Source organism: Thalassophryne amazonica, chromosome 1, assembly GCF_902500255.1.
Source record: "Thalassophryne amazonica chromosome 1, fThaAma1.1, whole genome shotgun sequence".
Classification (NCBI taxonomy): Eukaryota; Metazoa; Chordata; class Actinopteri; order Batrachoidiformes; family Batrachoididae; genus Thalassophryne; species Thalassophryne amazonica.
The window spans coordinates 28,934,725-28,953,316 of NC_047103.1; the positions used below are offsets into that span (position 1 = coordinate 28,934,725).

Genomic DNA, 18,592 nt, shown 5'->3' on the forward strand with positions numbered 1-18,592 from the left:
GGCAGACAAAACAGCGACGCTAGCGGACAGTACACTGTTCTAAACGTCACCTCCCGGTTAACGGCGTTCCAAACGGCCGATAGGCGGCGGTCAATATAAAAACGCTAGCGCGCTACATGCAGGCCTCTCACTCCTAGCCAGCTCCAGATATTTTTGCAGAGAAGCTCCAGTATGCCTCCTAATAGAAAATTGGCAGCGGCAAGGACTTACCAAGAGGTCTGGTTCAGAAGCAGAGGGTAGCCCTGTGGTGGAGACGGAGCAACACGTTGAGGAGGGGAAAAGGAGAAGAAAAGGCTGAGTATGATCTCCCTCCCCCTGCAGTGACAGAGGCATGTATTCCTGCTGCTTCAGTCTATTATACTCTGGGGGCGGTGCCTATATGCAAAGGTCCTGGAGTAACGCAGGATTTGCCTGGATAAATCCAACGGTACACAGGGCATTATCGGCGGCGGCAGAACACCGCCGTTCTCACGTGCGTCTTAACCTGCAATTGTAAAGCACAGAACTGGGTATTAACCCCTGTTACCTGACGTGTGCCGGATGCTACGGCATCAAAACGCCATTTTATTCGGCGGATTTAGCGGTGTTTTATCTGCGTATTTGCGGCTAGTACGGTGGGCAAAACGCCAGCAAAATGCTCTGCCCCTTTCCACCGCGAAAACAGCCGGAACTACCGTGAACTTCGGTCTATGTACTACCCGCTGACAAAACTGTCTATGTGTAAACCATGCTTTAGGCTGAGCATGGACAAACGGATGGAGGGACAGATGGATGGACAGACAGAAGGGTGGAGGGATCAACACAAAGGCTGTGCAATAGCCATGTTTTGGCTTTGGGTATAATTTGTTAAATTAATAAATAACTTTTTTGTGTGTGTTTTCTGTTTTTCTGAGGATAATCCCTGGCACCAGTGGGACTCAGGGCCTACAGAGACTTAATTTCTTAGACTCTGTCTTGTTTGTTTTCCATCAGTCAGTCAGTCTTATTTACTAGCTGTCAGTCTATGAAATACAGTCTCCAAAAAATATAATTTTCAAAATTGTATTATGCACAGCACCAGAGTTAACAGATAGCATTATGGCCAAAACTGGACATAGAATTGTAACTCAACAATCACATTACTATTAGAACAGTATACTTTTACAGTTTCCGTGACTCAAAAGGGGGGTAACTCAAAATCAGATCAGAAATCATTGTTTCTGCATGAGAACATGTAGTACGGCTGTTGTTAAGGGTAATGAACTACTAGTACATGCATGAAGGGCCCCTTCACACATAGTATAAATGTGGCTGAATTGCACATGAAGCAGGAATCATATGCAATACGTATAAAATCGTAGCTGCCTCCAATGCCTCGTACACCTCTTGCTACAACTATCTATGCACACCAATAAGACAGTGTGCACTGTGAGAGTCCATTGAACCCTCTCGTGGCAGGTGCCGGCCAAATTCCAGGTGACACACAAGAACATCTCCACCGTTCGCTTGGCATGTAGAAAATCTGTGGCCATTCGCACTATTAGCACAAAAACAGTCAGCAGACAATCACTTTTGAGCTGGCAGTGAAATTTGTCTAAGTGCCCCCATGACTGTGACGTTGCCAAGTATGCATGTGACGTGCCAGAGTGTCTGTCCCCCCACAACATGTGTGCATGTTTTGTGTGCCCCCCCAACACGTGCATGCATATGGCTCATGCACCCCCTACAGGCAAGGCACCTCTCTGGTCCTGGACGTCACAGCTGCAGAACACATACCATGGTTTGATGGACACGCGTGTGAGTGTGTGTGCTTGCTGTCCTCACGTGGAAATACATTAAAAACATATAGCACTTTTTGCGACAGGCTGGCGAAATAGACCATCAGTTCATGTGGACATGCATCAGGTGATCTGAATGTCACGTCTGTCTGACAGTACAAGTGTGTCAGGCCTGACATGCTTGCAGGCCTGTCCCGACACGCGTGTCGTGTGAGTGGTACGGGAATATATGACAAGCCAACAGTGCGACAAATACACCACTTTCAGTCACATATCAGCACAAATACTCCATAACAAACGCCGTTTGGTCAGTCTTCACTGCACTTTTTCTCTTTTTTTAAACAAATACATTATCTGCTTGTTGATTTTAGCCATTTCATGCTCCTGTTATAAGACAATGATTGTAGTGGAGTGGTAAAGTTTCCTTCTGGTAATCAGAGCTTTTGTAAATTGCAGGTTTGAATCCCGTGAGTGGCATTTATTTTTTTAATTCAACCAGGGTTATTTAACCGTGGGGTTCTGTATTGCATCCCCTTTTATTTATTATTTATATCAACCCAGTGATACTCACTAATTATACAGCTGGTTTTTATTTTATTGTTCTCCACATCAGCGGCGTGATGTGGTGCACCACGTCCCAGTTGCTCGCACTCTGTTCCTGCTGACACGACACTGTCGCAACGGTTTCGTTCACGCCTGCCCGTCGGCTCAATGTTTTCATGGTTCGCTCATACGAGGTGTTCCGCTGAGATTCACCCTAATTTCTACTTATTCATACTACGTGTGAAGAGGCCCAAAGGTTTGAGATATCCTTCCAATTTCAAATGATCCTACTTGGACATTTCTGCTCCAGCATTTGTTTGCGTTTGCAGTATTTCGGCATGAGCATACGCAGGAAAATATTTATAACAGTATTTTCAAAAACAGGAAAATATTTACCCCAAATGTTGCTGTGTCCCAGTTTGTTCAGCTTCATCCAAATTTCAACAGCGTACTAAGGTTTTATGGCTTATCAAACACGATGAAACAGCCTCTGTTAGTGACAGCATGTAACTTCTCTCCCGGGTGAAACATCCTATTTCAGCAGCAGTGCTGAGTTTCTGTCCCCAGTCATCAGTGAGTTAACAGTGCATGTTACACAGCAGGTTTTATTTTAGGTTTGTTATAATGATGTACAGAATTTGACCAGATAAAGCACTAAAACAGAATGCTGACTGAAAGTTGACGTTTGGCATTTAGTTAACGTTACTTAGTCCATTAATTCTTGTTTTCTGAACTTTGTGGTTGTGTATATATGGCTAAATATAATTTAAATCCTTTAATTAATTGACCGGCTGTAGCTTTCACTGTCCAACAAATTTGAGGAACATATTAAGTTTTGGAATTTCTTACAGGGAGTGGGTGCAGAATGTTGTCATTGCTGGTCAGCAAACAAAGGAGCAGTATTCAGCAGAAGTACACATTCATGGTCTCTGTGGGCTACTTGGCCTACTGGCTCCAGCATTTGTGATATTTGTTTTTAGTTCAACCAATTTCAATGAAAAATGGCATAAGTTGAGCCTGGGCAAGCAGCTGATACAATTTTTTGTGCAGATCCTGATCAATGGACAGAGCTTTAATTCAAACATTTAGTAAAGGAAAGTAACTTACATTTAGTACAGGGCTAGCACAGTGACTGTAATCTAATTGCGTTTGCATTGGTCACAGAGCTTTCTCTTATCGTGTCCCTGTTCTGTGGCATGATCTCCCTGCATCAATAAAACAGTCAGATTCTGTGGAGACTGTCAAGTCCAGACTGAAGATGCACTTATTTTCCCTTTCATATGGTTAACATACTGGCATAGTATAGTATAGTTCTACGCTTTTTTACTCTTTTAATTCATTTTATTAGTAAACGGAGCATGCCACGGCCTCAACTTTACCTAAATCCTTTTAGTGAAGCTTAGGGCTAGGGGCTGGCAATCACCTTAGTATTTACTGTTTTTCTTGTTGTTTAATGCTGAAAAATTATACTGTATTTCTCGTCTTTCTGATGCCTGATGCTGTTTTGTCTCTCTGTTTAAGGTGCCGCTCCATCGAGAAATGGGTGTGGTATTTGTGCTGGAGACTCTCCTGTCCTGTGCACCAACAGCATTTCCTGTATATTTGTTTTGTGAATTGTTCTGTAATTTATGTCTGTAGCATGGCCCAAGCAGAAGGCCACCCCTTTGAGTCTGGTCTGCTTGAGGTTTCTTCCTCAGACGGAGATTTTCCTTACCACTGTTTCTCTCTGGGGGTTAGTAAGGTTAGACCTTACTTGTGTGAAGCGCCTTGAGGCAACTCTGTTGTGATTTGGTGCTATATAAATGAAAATAAATTAAATAAAAATAAATTGAAATGACCAAGATCAAAAGTATACATCAGGGGTATTCAACTGATTCCAGAAAGGGCCAAGAGGGTGCCGGTTTTCTTGGCAACCACCAACTGCACCAGGTGATTTCACAGATTCATATATGTCAACCTATATGGATTGTCCATAAATTATATGGATTTTTCCCAGTTTCAGTGTCATACAGATGAACAAATAAAGTCTTACGGATATTCAGGGTTTGGTCTGCAGCGGCTCTGTAATCAGCCGTTTCGGCAGCGTTACTCCACTTTGATGCGTGAATGAAGCAATGCTTCGATCCACTAGCTCATTGGTACTTTGATTTACTGCTCTTTAGAAATGGCAAGTCTGCTTCTTAACTCCTCTCAAAGCCATTAAAATATCATGAGTCACTTTTGTGTGGATTAAAGTCACTAACTGGGACTCTTGTCTTGTAGTCAAGAAGCGAAAATCGTCCTCCATTCCATTGTCTCAGGAGACAGAGTCTGGTCGGAATTAATAATTTCAAAACTAATTGCCGCTTTAAATAAAATGACACCTCTTTAAAATGTTGTATTACAGACACAAAACTACAATTGACTAAAACGTTTTTTCCTTTCTAAAATGAGACGTCCTGCATTCTTTATGAATTAAACTGATGCTGACGTGAAGCGCAGCCAGCTGCAAGAGCTCAGCTCAGATGTATGGAAAGACATTCATGCCAATAATGTCTGAAAAAAACTACAGATTTTGTTTATTCCTATTTAAGTCCAGAGATCAAGGATCCACCATGAAGAGTTTATTATGTCCAAAGTTTAAGGATCCAGTGACCAATTTCATATTTATTGACTTTATTCAATTTATTTTTCATGATTTTATAAATGTATTTCCATTAGTGACAGACAGTTCTTGTTTCTGTAAAAAATAACTAAATTCAACACATTCAGTTCGACAATACTAGATACTAGATCGCTATTGTTTGAAATTCAGCTGTGGAGGAAATACTAATGATCCTGACTTTAATGTCATTGCGGCAACTCATAATTTGTGGACAAAAACCCAGTTATGTGACACCGCTATGCGGTTGTGTGTACTGTAATAAAACTGATTTTGGCACGATTTGGAGGTTATAAGGATTTTGTGTTGATTTTATGGATTTTCTCACTTGGTTATACAGGTGGACCCTCAAAGGGGTTGACATGTATGCTGATTAACTGATTAGATCTGCTGTCAGTGAAATCACCTGGTGGAGTGGGTAGTTGCAAAGAAAACCCTCGACCCTTTCTGGAATCAGATGAACACCCCTGGTCTACAAAAAAGCTTGCCAAACAGGAACAAAATTATTGAGCAGGAACAAAAAGATTTGGATCAAAATACAAGTAATAGGTAAGGAATCAGGATCAATGGACAGCAATCAGGATAAAAGGATTAACCAAATCAAAGGCATCAACGGAAAACAGAGATGTAAACAAGCATGGTGGATCTTGGTGGAGGGACACTCCAATTTTGATAAAATAGTTCAACAATCATATTCTTTATATTTTCCCTGTTTTAGTTCAGACATTTTTCAGTCATAAAACATAACATTGGGTTAATCTATAATGTTCAGAAATACTGCAAATCTTGCATTTTCAAAGTACATCAGATAAATGTGTCATGCCACCATAACCTTGCTCAGAGCATGTTTTGAAGGATTTCCAGTTTGATGATCAAAAGTGGCTCATGGGATTATAGAAAAAAGGTACAAGTTAATTTGAAATCTCTTTCTGAAAGAATTCTGGTAAAAGAGAGTCTTTAGATGATGCTTGAGCATCTGAAGATATGTACATAACTGCAGTCACATGATATTTTTTTCACACACTGCAAACCATTTCCATCTTTCTTGATATGTCTATGCAATCCATCTCTATCTCTTGGTGCTTCTCACTTCTCTTCTTTCATGTTTCCTGACTGCCTGAATGACCCAGAAATCAATCTGACCATCATATGACCTTCCAGTGGCTTTAACTGTCCTGGGAGGGTTAAGGGACGAGAATGGAGGAGCTTTCCCGGAGGGCATAAAAGCAACGATACACAGGACCATTCTCCAGAGAAGTGTTTTGTCAGTCTGACACCCCCCTTTATTGACATAGTGATTGGTTGCTCCGGCCATTTGAGCTGCTTTGAAATATCATCAACACTGCCATTTGCCATTCTGTCTCCACTACTGGTGGAGACAGAATATTCATCTCACTTCATATTTCATTTAAACTTGTAATTTGTGTTTTAAATCATCATCTACTTTATTATAGTGGAAATGCCTTTTGACCTCATGTCCATTCAGAAACTATTTTAATTTTAGAGATCTCTTTTGTGGGCAGCATGGTGGCTTAGTGGTTAGCACTGTTGCCTCACAGCAAGAAGGTCATGGGATCGATTCCCACCTATGGGCTTTCTGTGTGGAGTTTGCATGTTCTCCATGTGTTTGCGGGGGTTCCCTACGGGTGCTCCGGCCTCCTCCCACCCTCCCATCTAAAGACATGCATGTTAGTTGGATTGTAAACTTTACATTGTCCGTAGGTGTGTGTGCAGGTGTGAATGTGTTTGTCTGGCTATATGTGGCCCTGTGACAGACTGGCATCCTGTTAAGGGTGAACCCTGCCTCATGCCCCGTGACTGCTGGGATAGGCTCCAGCCCCCTGTTACCCTCAATTAGAGTAAGTGGCTAAAGATAAGTGAGCTGTTTTTGCCTTTTAACCTGTGCCTCTGCACATATTTACAGCCTAGGCTTTATCAAGAACATTTAAGGTTGTCAAATTATATGGTAAGTAGATATGTCGAAATCAGTTTTTTTTTTTTTTTGGTTTGTTTGTTTGTGTTTTGGCTGGTTGTTGATCCAAGTAATTTTGCACTGTGTATCTGTCAGTACAGAGCCCCAATTCAATACTTGTATTTTGGCAGATATTCTGAGGTGCGGATAACGTCACATAGGATTGCAGGATTGACAGTTATAGACCGCAGGGTGCTGGACTGACCGCGAGATACCATGGCTGAAGCTGATGCAGCACACTGCCGTCTGCATTTGGAATGGACTCTGCTATGGGAACAGGCCCACTGATGGCATGAGGAATGCTGGATGACCCCTGCTTGTGGAATGAACACCTGCGTGGACTTCTCATCAAATGCATCTTCTTTTGTTATGTTATGTTGTTTTGACGTTTTTTTTTTTTTTCTGTTTTGTAAAGCTTTGCAAAAATCTTATAACTGTTACAACCCCAATTCCAATGAAGGTGGGACATTGTGTAAAATGTAAATAAAAACAGAATACAGTGATTTGCAAATCCTCTTAAACCTATATTCAATTGAATACATCACAAAGACAAGATATAATTAATGTTCAAACTGATAAAGTTTATTGTTTTTATGTAAATATTTGCTCATTTTGAAATGGATGTCTGCAGCACGTTTCAAAAAAGCTGGGACAGTGGTATGTTTACCACTGTGTTACATCACCTTTCCTTCTAACAACACTCAATAAGCGTTTGGGAACTGAGGACACTAACTGTTGAAGCTCTGTAGATAGAATTCTTTCCCATTCTTGCTTGATGTTCGACTTCAGTTGTTCAACAGTCCAGGGTTTCCGTTGCTGTATTTTGTGCTTCATAATGCGCTACACATTTTCAATGGGTGACAGGTCTGGACTGCAGGCAGGCCAGTTTAGTACACGCACTCTTTTACTACGAAGCCAGGCTGTTGTAACATGTGCAGAATGTGGCTTGGCATTGTCTTGCTGAAATAAGCAGGGATGTCCCTGAAAAAGACGTCGCATGGATGGCAGCATGTATTGCTCCAAAACCTGGATGTACCTTCCAGCATTGATGGTGGCATCACAGATGTGTAAGTTGCCCATGTCATGGGCACTAACACACGCCCATACCATCACATATGCTGGCTTTTGAACTTTGTGCTGGTAACAGTCTGGATGGTCTTTTTCTTCTTTTGTCCGGAGGACACAATGTCCATGATTTCCAAAAACAATTTGAAATGTGGATTCATCAGACCACAGCACAATTTTCCACTTTGCGTCTGTCCATTTCAAATGAGCTCGGGCCCAGAGAAGGTGGCAGTGTTTCTGGATGTTGTTGATGTATGGCTTTTGCTTTGCATGGTAGAGTTTTAGCTTGTACTTGTAGATGTAGCGACAAACTGTGTTAACGGACAATGGTTTTCTGAAGTGTTCCTGAACCCACGCGGTAAGAATGATATCAGTTTTTAATGCAGTGCCACCTGAGGGATTGAAGGTCACAGGCATTCAATGTTGGTTTTCAACCAAGTAGCTTACATGTAGAAAGTTCTCCAGATTCTCTGAATCTTATGATTATATTATGGACTGTAGATGATGGAATCCCTAATTTCCTTGCAATTGAACATTGAGAAACATTATTCTTAAACTGTTGGACTACTTTTCACGCAGTTGTTCACAAAGTGGTGATCCTTGTCCCATCTTTGCTTGTGAACGACTGAGCCTTTTGGGGATGCTCCTTTTATACTCAGTCATGACACTCACAATTAGTGTCTTCAGTTCCCAAATGATTACTGAGTTTTTAGAAGGAAAGGTGATGTAACACAGTGGTAAACATACCACTGTCCCAGCTTTTTTGAAATGTGTTGCAGGCATCCATTTCAAAATGAGCAAATATTTGCACAAAACAATAAAGTTTATCAGTTTGAACATTAAATATCTTGTCTTTGTGGTGTATTCAATTGAATATAGGTTTAAGAGGATTTGCAAATCGTATTCTGTTTTCATTTACACTTCATAGAACGTCCCAACTTCAATAGAATTGGAGTTGTAGAATGGCCTAAGCAGTGGGTCACCCCTCTGAGTTTGATCTGCTTGAGGTTTCTTCCTCAATATCATCAGAGGGAATTTTTCCTTACCACTGTTGCCTATGTGCTTGCCCTAAAGCAGGGGTAACTTGTTCCATCTCAGTCTTGCCTATCTAACTTTCTCTCCAAACCGTACCACCTGAGCTGTCCCTCTGATAAGTTCATTGCTAATCCTGTCCAATCTTGTCACCCCAAAAGAGAATTGAAACATCTTCAGGTCTGCCACCTCCAGCTCTGCCTCCTGTCTTTTTGTTAGTGCCACCGTCTCGAAGCCGCACAACATAGCTGGTCTCAGTTGTAGACCACTTGTAGTCTTGTAAACTCTCCTCTTCACTGTTGCAGATATTCTTTGGTCACAAATCACTCCTGCCACCACTCTCCACCCATTCAACTCTCTTCTTCACCTCTCTACCACACTCTCCATTACTTTGGACAGTTGACTCCAGTTGACTTTCACCACTTCTTCTCCTTGTAACTGTACTATTCCACCACAATATGTCTATACACTTCTCCTCTACATTATATCAGCCAGCTCTCCCTTTTTACCAGTCATGGTGCCAACACTGAAAGTCCCAACTCTCACTTCCACCCTTCTAATTTTCCTATTTTTTCACTGTCTATGGACACCTTCTTCTCCTCTTCTTCTTCTTTGCCCAGCAATAGCCCAATTTCTACCGGCACCCTGTTGGGCAATGGCACCAGTGGTGGTCATTGTTATCCAGTGCCTCAACTGACCTGGTATGGAAATTTGGTTTGTACTTTGCATGGTTAGGTTGTTTTGTATTACATTGGAAACCCCTCCTGACACAATCCTACTCTTTTACCCAGGATTGGGATTGGCACACAGTGGTCTTCTTCCAGCTTAGACTTTTATGTAAAATCAAGCGTTGCCTGCCCCCAAATCAGCTGGAACAGGTTGTGCACGCCTTGATCACGTCTCGTTTAGACTACTGCAATTCTTTGTATGTTGGTCTTAATCAGTCGTCACTGCATCGTCTCCAGATGGTGCAAAATGCAGCTGTGCGTCTGCTCACTGGAGCCAAACGGCACCAACACATTTCTCCTGTTTTATTTTCACTGCACTGGTTGCCTGTTGCTTTTAGAATTGATTTTAAGATTTTGTTGCTTGTTTTTAAATCAATTCACGGTCAAGCCCCATTTTATTTATCTGATATGCTGTCATTGCACACTCCAGGAAGAGCTCTGCACTCCGCGGACCAGAGTTTACTGGTCTGTCCCAGATCTAAGCTAAGGACCAGGGGAGACAGAACCTTTGCTGTTGCGGGGCCTAAGCTCTGGAACTCTCTGCCATTGAATGTCCGACTGGCTCCTTCAATTGACTCTTTTTAAGACTCTTTAAGACTGCCACATTTTTTTTTACTGTTTTGTTGATTTATTTTGTTCTTGTATTTAACTTGATAAAATTTTAATTCCTTTTATTGTACAGCACTTTGGGGCAGTGTTGATTGTTTGTAAATGTGCTTTATAAATAAACCTGACCTTGACCTTGACCTTGGCACTCAGAGTGTACTGGCTGCACACCCCATGTGGCTGAAATTAATCAAACTTTAAGGTTACTCCCTACCTCCTTTATACCCTCCCCATTTATCCGGGCTTGGGACCAGCACTCAGAATGTATTGTCTGCCAACCCTATCTGGCTTAGTTAGATGTCGCACAACATGATAACTGAAATTTTGTGACACACTGTACATGTTTAGTAATCATGTCCACAATGTTGTATTTGCAACAAATTATTGATTGAGGTAAAATTAAGCTAAGTATGTTTGGTATTTTCTGCAAATCACATATACGGAGATAATCTCTGCTCATTATGGAGATATTAATATTCACTCTGGAGAACTGAATGATGAATTTGCAACTTCAGAAACTCATAAATCTTACTGAACTACGCATTACCTGCACTTATACCCTGTTCAGCAATATGGTGGCTGAAAACTATAAAATCAGTCCAGATGTGAATGATTCATAGCAACTTAATGTGTGCAGCTAATATGTGCACAGTGTCATGCTAAGTGGTTTGTCTCACATGATTTGTGAAAGGCATTCTGTTGTGTCATCGGGGAGGACGGCAATCATAATATTAACATTGTGACAGCATGTAATTATTATTTGGTCTGGCACCTACATCGCATGTAAACAGTTAGCTTGACTGTCTGTGGAGGTGACGGCTCATCCAGATGTGCCGCCATCTTCAGAAGAAGATGTCGCTAAAGATGATGCCTGTGAGCAAAGAACGCCTCGTTTGCCTAAACAGATTCCTCTCCTCTCACTGCCTTCTTTCCTCACACCTTCGGTCGGAGGGACAAAGATGCATAGAAAAGACAAAAAAAAAAAAAAAAAAGAGGAGAAACATGAAGGCAACTAACAAGCACTTCATGTCTTACAACAAAATAAGTTTTTTGGGGGGGCTGCATGTTTTTATTGATGCTATTTTTTGTATTTGAGAACACTCATAGGCGAGGATTAACTGTAAATAAACTAAAAGATGCATTCACATAAAAAAAAATGGTGTTTTCCTTCCTGCCGCTCTCCCACTCTATGCTTCCTTTCACAATCTATTCCACCAACCCAGTACTCCATCTCCCCCCAGTGGCCGCTCTGTATATTTCAACAACAGCCTGTTGTCGAAGGATGCACTGGTTTACGCTTCTGGAAATTTGGAGAAACAGCACTGCAGTTAATTTACCTCCTTTCAGCTCACAAGACAGCTGGGTCATCCTGACAAAACCGACACAAAACCTAAGTGGCTCTGTGCAAAATGTCTCAGTTCTGATTTTCTCTGTGAATCTCCATCTCAGGTACAGTGGAGCTGTTTGTCATCTGTCTCACTCTTTAGGGAAATGGGCTTGAAACTTTGAAGTCATTTATCTGAGCTGAAGCCTTCACAATGATGCAAAAATCACCAATATCCACAGTTGGGCCTCTTTCAGCAGTTTGGAAGAATCCAGAAGTTGATGGTTTACTTTCAAAAGCATCTGATTGATTAATTTAAACTTTATTTAACAAGGTTAGAGATCAAGGTCTCTTTTGAAAGGGAGACCTGGACAATTATAAAGTTTCCAATTCTGACCTGCATGTCTTTAAATGTGGAAGGAAACCGGAGCACCCAGAGGAAACCCACGCAAACACGGCGAGAACATGCAAACTCCACATAGAAAGGCAACAGGTGGGAACCAAACCCATGACTTTCTTGCTGTGAGGCAAAAGTGCTAACCACTAAGCCACTATTCTCATAATTGGGGATTGGATGAGGCATTTTGGGCCATCTTTGGGGGCCCTTCTGTGGAGCCAGCACCTTGTTACATTTGAAATGTGTTTGGGGGGTTTGGGGGAGCATTTTGGAATAGATAAGCCAGGGCCTCTAGCAGGGGGCTCAGCATGGTGGATTAGTGGTTAGCACGGTTGTCTCCCACCTGTGGCTTTTCTGTGTGGAGTTTGTATGTTCTCCCCATGTTTGTGTTGGTTCCCCCCTGGTGCTCTGGGTTCCTCCCACTTCTAAAGTCATGCAGGTTCGGGAATTAGAAACTTCAAAATTGACCGTAGGTGTGAGTGGACCCCCGCCTCACACTTTATGACTGTTGAGATAGCTCCCCCTACCCCCTTCGCCCATGATTTGTATTTGGGGTAAGCAAGTATAGAATATGTAAAAATTAATCTGGAGTTCTGGATCTCCGTGTTTCAGGTTTTTCATCGGGAGCTGCCTTAAAAAGATTCACAGTACCACTGTAGTCCATTGCCCAGATGTGAACAGGCACGGTACCATGCAGAGTTGGTATAAACACGTTAAACAAAGACACTTGGGCCAAATATTTCTCAATAGCAAAGGGGCAGCGTGGTAATGAAATATAATTAAAGATAACGCGTAGAGCCAGAGCTCATTAAATGCAGCTCAGTTTAAAGGTCGTGGCTGCTCTTGATTTCCACTGTAAAACAGAAACTCTTAATAACCACCCATCCCACACTCATAATTCAGAAATTTATGTCATAAACATACAGTGGCTTCCCCTGCAATATGCAGAGGAGCTTTGACATTAAGTGTAGAACATTAAAGAAGAATTTTATAACTCTGACCTTGTGGGAAATGCAAAACCTGCAGTCTTAGAAGCAGCCACAGGGCAGCAGTGTCCCTCCCTCTAATCCTGCAAGTCTCTGAATGACAAAATTCATAACAGCCCAATAATTAACTGCAGACTTTCCTGGAAGGATTCCAGACAAAGTTTGATATTCAGCTCAGAATGTACTGAGATCCCAGCTCTATTTTTAATGTGGAGCTGATTCTATTGCCCACACATTGAAAGGCCAGTCTCACTTTTTTATAACCTTGTCATATTCCAGGTTTTCAAAGACTTCCTGGACTCCACCATTCAAAGTGTACCTTTATGTGGTGAAGCATTGAACTCCCAGGGACCGTCACTTATCTTAGCAGTGACATTCATACTTCTGGGTTTTTGGCCATTCAGAGTGAGAAATACCTGTGAAGAGGTCATGAGGTTGCTGAACAGAGCTGTTTGACAGTGCTGATACCTTTGCGGGACAGCAAATGTCCAAGTCTTTAGAATCATAGTACTTTCTGACTTACAGTATGTTTGAGAAACAAATGCTAACCAGTGACCAAAGGAGAAGACTCGATACCTGTGGTAGAAAGTCCCTTTGGAGGATCCTTGGAAACTGCTAGAATGTCTCTGTGTCAAACAAAGCTACTTCAGAATAGTAAGATGAGGACTTTCACTTGTGTTCATCTTGATGTGATCCAGCACAAAGGTGCCTTGGTGTTAAGGACCCCAGCATTTAGATAAGGCCAAGGAGTTGCCCATTCTTCACCTGGCTAGAAGATAGATGGCTGCTATTGTGAGGTGTACATGGACCAGTTGTCTACCTGGGTGGCTGTCATGCAGGATCCAACATGGTTCTGCAGTGTAGTGCAGTGTTTCCCAATTCAGGTCCTCTGGAACCAAAGTACTACAGATTTTCCATTTGTCCCAGATAATAATAGTAGAACATCTCAGTCATCTGTTGATTAGCTGAACACACCTGACTGAGGTGATCTTCTCTGATTAGCTGAAGGCCAAATGGACAATCTGCAGTGCTTTGGGTCATAAGGACCAGGTTTTAAAAACACTGACCTTGGTTAAATTGCAAACCAATGTAAGGGCCACTTCACACATAGTGCAAATAAGTACAACTCAGGGCGACTCACGGCGCAACAGCTCGTATGAGCGAACCACACAAACATTGAGCCAATGGTCAGGCGTGCACAATCCCAGTGCGACGGTTCGTGCACACGACTGTTTTTCGAGCAGGAACATAGTGCAAGCAGCTGCACTACATCATGCGACTGATGTGGAGAACAATAAAATAAAAACCAGCTGTATAATTAGTGAATATCACTGGGTTGATTTTAATAATACATAAAAGGGGACACAATACAGAACCATGCGGTTAAATAACCCTGGTTAAACAAAACAAAACAAAACAAATGCCTATCTTGGCTTTCAATGCTTACCAGCCCAGTGAGTATAAGAGAAATTGTGGAGAGCTGGGCATGTCCCAACTTGTCCCCTGGCACTCCGAAACAGAGGTGTTCCTTTGTCTCGCTTCATCAGCGAATCGGTCCTGACGCGCGAAGCCTCCGCGCGGCTTTCCATGACAAAATCTCTTGTTAAAAGTGAAATCTGCCGGAAAATGGCTGATGTCCAGCTCTTGTGATAACCAGAGAAATTGCTCACGACGGTCCTGGCTCCACACAGCCATCCGTTTAGAAATGATGTGGTGTTTTCTGCCTCTCGATGGCGGCTCGGAGTGCGGCGCGCCGTGCGCCATTGTGATTGTAGGGCGTCCTTAAAGCTGTAGTAACACTCCTTATTCTCTGTGAAGCCCGTAAAATTTTCACCGAAAGTCAGATAAATTTTTAGAATGATTTCCAGCTGCTTGTCTCATTTCGCCATTTCCTGAAAATGAAAATCCGCCGAGGGGGCTGGACCACTCCTCCCACAAGGCGTGCTCACAGGCGAATGACGCAACCGACAGGTGTGGAAAAACTCACGCATGCGCACGAAGGTTCAAGCTTGGCTGACGTAAAAACATATGAATCAAATCCATATAGTTTTTGAAAAAAATAAAAAGGTCCGTTACGTTTCTCACAGACCTCGTATACATTAATCTATTGGTTTGTGATATTGTCATGAAAAGCGCCTCATTTTCGTCAGGGCAGCACAAATTCATTTGAATTCATTCTGTGATGGCTGTATGAAATTAAAAGTGAAGTGTGGGGATCGGGGTGGTTATGGTTAGGGTGGGAGGAAAGAGTAAGATTAGGCTATGGCTAAGGTTAGGGTTGGTGGTAGGAGTAGGGTTAGTAATAGTGAGTTAAAAAGAAAATCCTGTCACGAAAATTTGACTCATTTTGTCACGGGAGCATGAAAAAAAAAAAAACGTGAGACTGGGCTTGCTGCACACACACACACACACACACACACACACACAGACTCTCTCAAAGTTAAAAAAGTTTTACTTTCATTGAAAGAGTTAGAGAGTCCATTATCTCCTGAAAATAGCGTCTTCTGAGTTTTTTCCAATGAGACATACATCTGTGTCTGTGGTAGAGAAAGTCCACATCATGTTCACAGCGGCAGTAAACCAGCATCCTGCCACACAAATAGCAGCGTCACGACACTTTGGGTTCCAAAATCCGACAGACTCTGAAAACGTTAAGAGTTTCGGGGTGAAGTGTGTCATCTCCTCTATAAATCTGAGCCATCGCTTTCAAATAAAAGCTCTGAAGCATTGTTATCAGTCATAACCGCATTAATTTCCCTCTGTCTGTCAGTCATCAGACATTTCTGTTTTGCTAATAAGTACGTCAAACGCCGAGAAATGCTGAGAATTGCAGAGCAAGACTTTTTCCGGAAAAGTGTTAACTTGCTTAGGGAGAGGAATAAAAAACATCAGAGACCAATAATAATGAGGGCATGTGTGAAGAAGGACTTACAATCATGAGTACTTTGTTGATGTGTTGCTAACTGGGATGTTAAAAAAAGTTGCGACATGTCCTTTATAAGGCAATAACCAAGTATCAGTCCATGTGGGCCTATGCCCCTGTCCACTGCCCATTGAGCAGTGCAACTGATCCTTCCTTCTCTCCTTGGTGGGTGGTGGGTTTACATAGATGTGAAACCATGTTGTTTCTTTGGGCTTAGTCCATTTGAGCCCCATGGCTATAAGTTCACCCAGCAGGCCAAGCAGTTGCCTGCCACCCCAAGAAAAAAACAGCGAATCCTGTTAATACAAGAGGTTTGTTGGTTTTTAAGTTTAAATAAAAAGTGGAATTATTGAGTTAATTACTGAAATAATTTGCTGCATCCATTAAAAGATGTGTGACACACACACACAGACACACACACACACTTCTGTAAGGCATCAGGTCTCACCGAGGAGAATGATGATACACAGAAGGATGGCAATCAATGCTCCAGTACTGAGACCCACTGGCAGAAAGATGGCTTCAGCACCACATGTCAGCAGGGAACCATTGGATTCACAACCGCACACGCGTATGGTCAGTGTCCCTGTGCTGCTTTTGGGTGGGTAGCCATTATCTTCAATCACCACAGGTAGGAAGTAGATCTCCTGGGAACGCCGTCTGAATCCACTACGCTTTGTCACTATTCCGGCTGTATTATCTAGAAGAAGGGAAAGAAGAAGATGACACAAAACCATACTAATGAACAGTTAAAGAATGCTTATTTATAGCTGATGTCCGACACTAGGCTATACACTAGACTAGACTCACTGCAAACAAATGTTTTTTTTTTTGTTTTTTTTTTTTGTTTTATTTTATGTAGGGGAGGAGGAAAGAAATCATCCCTTCATCCATGTTTCCATGAGTCTTAAATGTGCAACTCCTCTTAAAGTGCTTCAAGGTTTTCAGTAACAGTTCACACAATGGTAGCGCACCATATCAAGACAGAAATAAAACACCCACAACACATAGGCATTTATACCCTTTCAGACAGTGCTTATGACCATTCCATAGCATGAAGATCACAGTCTACAACTCCATGTGGATGGGACAACAGTGTGATGCCAGTCATTTCCCCAGCCAAGACCAGGGACATCGGACTGGGGGGGGTAAAGGGTACTATGTACCCAGGGCCCAGAGCATGGGGGGGGGGCACAAAAAACTGGCATTAAATACATTTTTGTGTTGCATTTTATTAATGTCCATACAATTAATGTTGTAAAAGAATATAATTAGAATGAATGTATAAATCTCTCAACCTCTCAACGTTGTGCGGAAGGCTGAGCGATACCGACTAGAGATAGTCGGGCTCATCTCCACGCACAGCTTGGGCTCTGATACCCAACTCCTGGAGAGGGGCTGGACGCTTCATTTTTCTGGTGTTGCCCACGGGGAGAGGAAGAGAGCTGGGGTCACATTGCTTATTGCTCCCCAACTCAGTCTCCATGTGTTGGAGTTCACTCCGGTGAACGAGAGGGTCGCGTCCCTACCCCTTCGGGTCGGGGACAGGTCTCTCACCGTTGTCTCGGCCTACGGGTTGAGTGGCAGTGCAGCGTACTCGACCTTCCTGGAGTCCCTGGGAGGGGTACTAGATAGCGCTCTGACTGGGGACTCCATTGTTCTCCTGGGGGATTTCAATGCCCACGTGGGCGGCGACAGTGAGACCAGGAGGGGGGTGATCAGGAAGCATGGCCTCCCCGATCTGAACCCGAGTTGTTGGACTTCTGTGCTAGTCACAGTTTGTCCATCACGAACACCTTGTTCGAGCACAAGGGTGTCCATAAGTGCACGTGGCACCAGGACACCCTGAGCCGGAGGTCGATGATCGACTTTGTAGTCGTATCATCTGACCTTCAGCCAGGGGTCTCGGACACTCGAGTGAAGAGAGGGGCAGAGCTGTCGACCGATCACCACCTGGTGGTGAGTTGGATCCGCTGGGAGGGGAGGTAGCCGGTCAGACCTGGCAGGCCCAAACGTATCATGAGGGTCTGCTGGAAACGACTGGTGGAACCCTCTGTCAACAAGGTCTTCAACTCCCACCTCCAGGAGAGATTCTCCCAGATCCCGGGAGAGATTGGAGACATGGAGTCCGAGTGGACCATGTTCTCCACGTCCATTGTCGATGTGGCCGCTCGTAGCTGTGGTCACAAGTTCTCTGGTGCCTGTCGCAGCGTCAATCCCCGAACCCAGTGGTGGACACCGGACGTAAGGGATGCCGTCAAGCTGACAAAGGAGTCCTACTTATCTTTGTTGGTAGGTGGGACCCCAGAGGCAGCTGACATGTACCGGCAGGCCAAGCATGCCACAGCCTGTGTGGTCATAGAGGCAAAAACTCGGGTCTGGGAGGAGTTCGGGGAGGCTATGGAGGAGGACTATTGGTCGGCCTCGAAGAGATTCTGGCAAACCACCCGACGCCTCAGGAGGCGGAAGCAGTTCTCCACCAGCACTGTTTACGGTGCGTGTGGAGAGCTGTTGACCCTGACTGGGGATGTTGTCGGGCGGTGGAAGGAGTACATTGAGGATCTCCTCAATCCCATCGTCACGTCTTCCGAAGAGGAAACAGAGACTGGGGACTCAGA

At 43.2% G+C, this 18,592-nt stretch overlaps 1 protein-coding gene across 1 annotated transcript in view; it reads right to left on the reverse strand.

The window, feature by feature from the left end:
• Window positions 1-18,592, reverse strand: part of LOC117507786 (cadherin-12-like) — a 243,027-nt gene that overhangs the window by 2,753 nt on the left and 221,682 nt on the right. Inside the window, exon 10 of the mRNA XM_034167590.1 lies at window positions 16,423-16,674. Within this exon, the coding sequence (XP_034023481.1) occupies window positions 16,423-16,674 (252 nt within the window). The remainder of the gene's footprint in view (window positions 1-16,422; window positions 16,675-18,592) is intronic.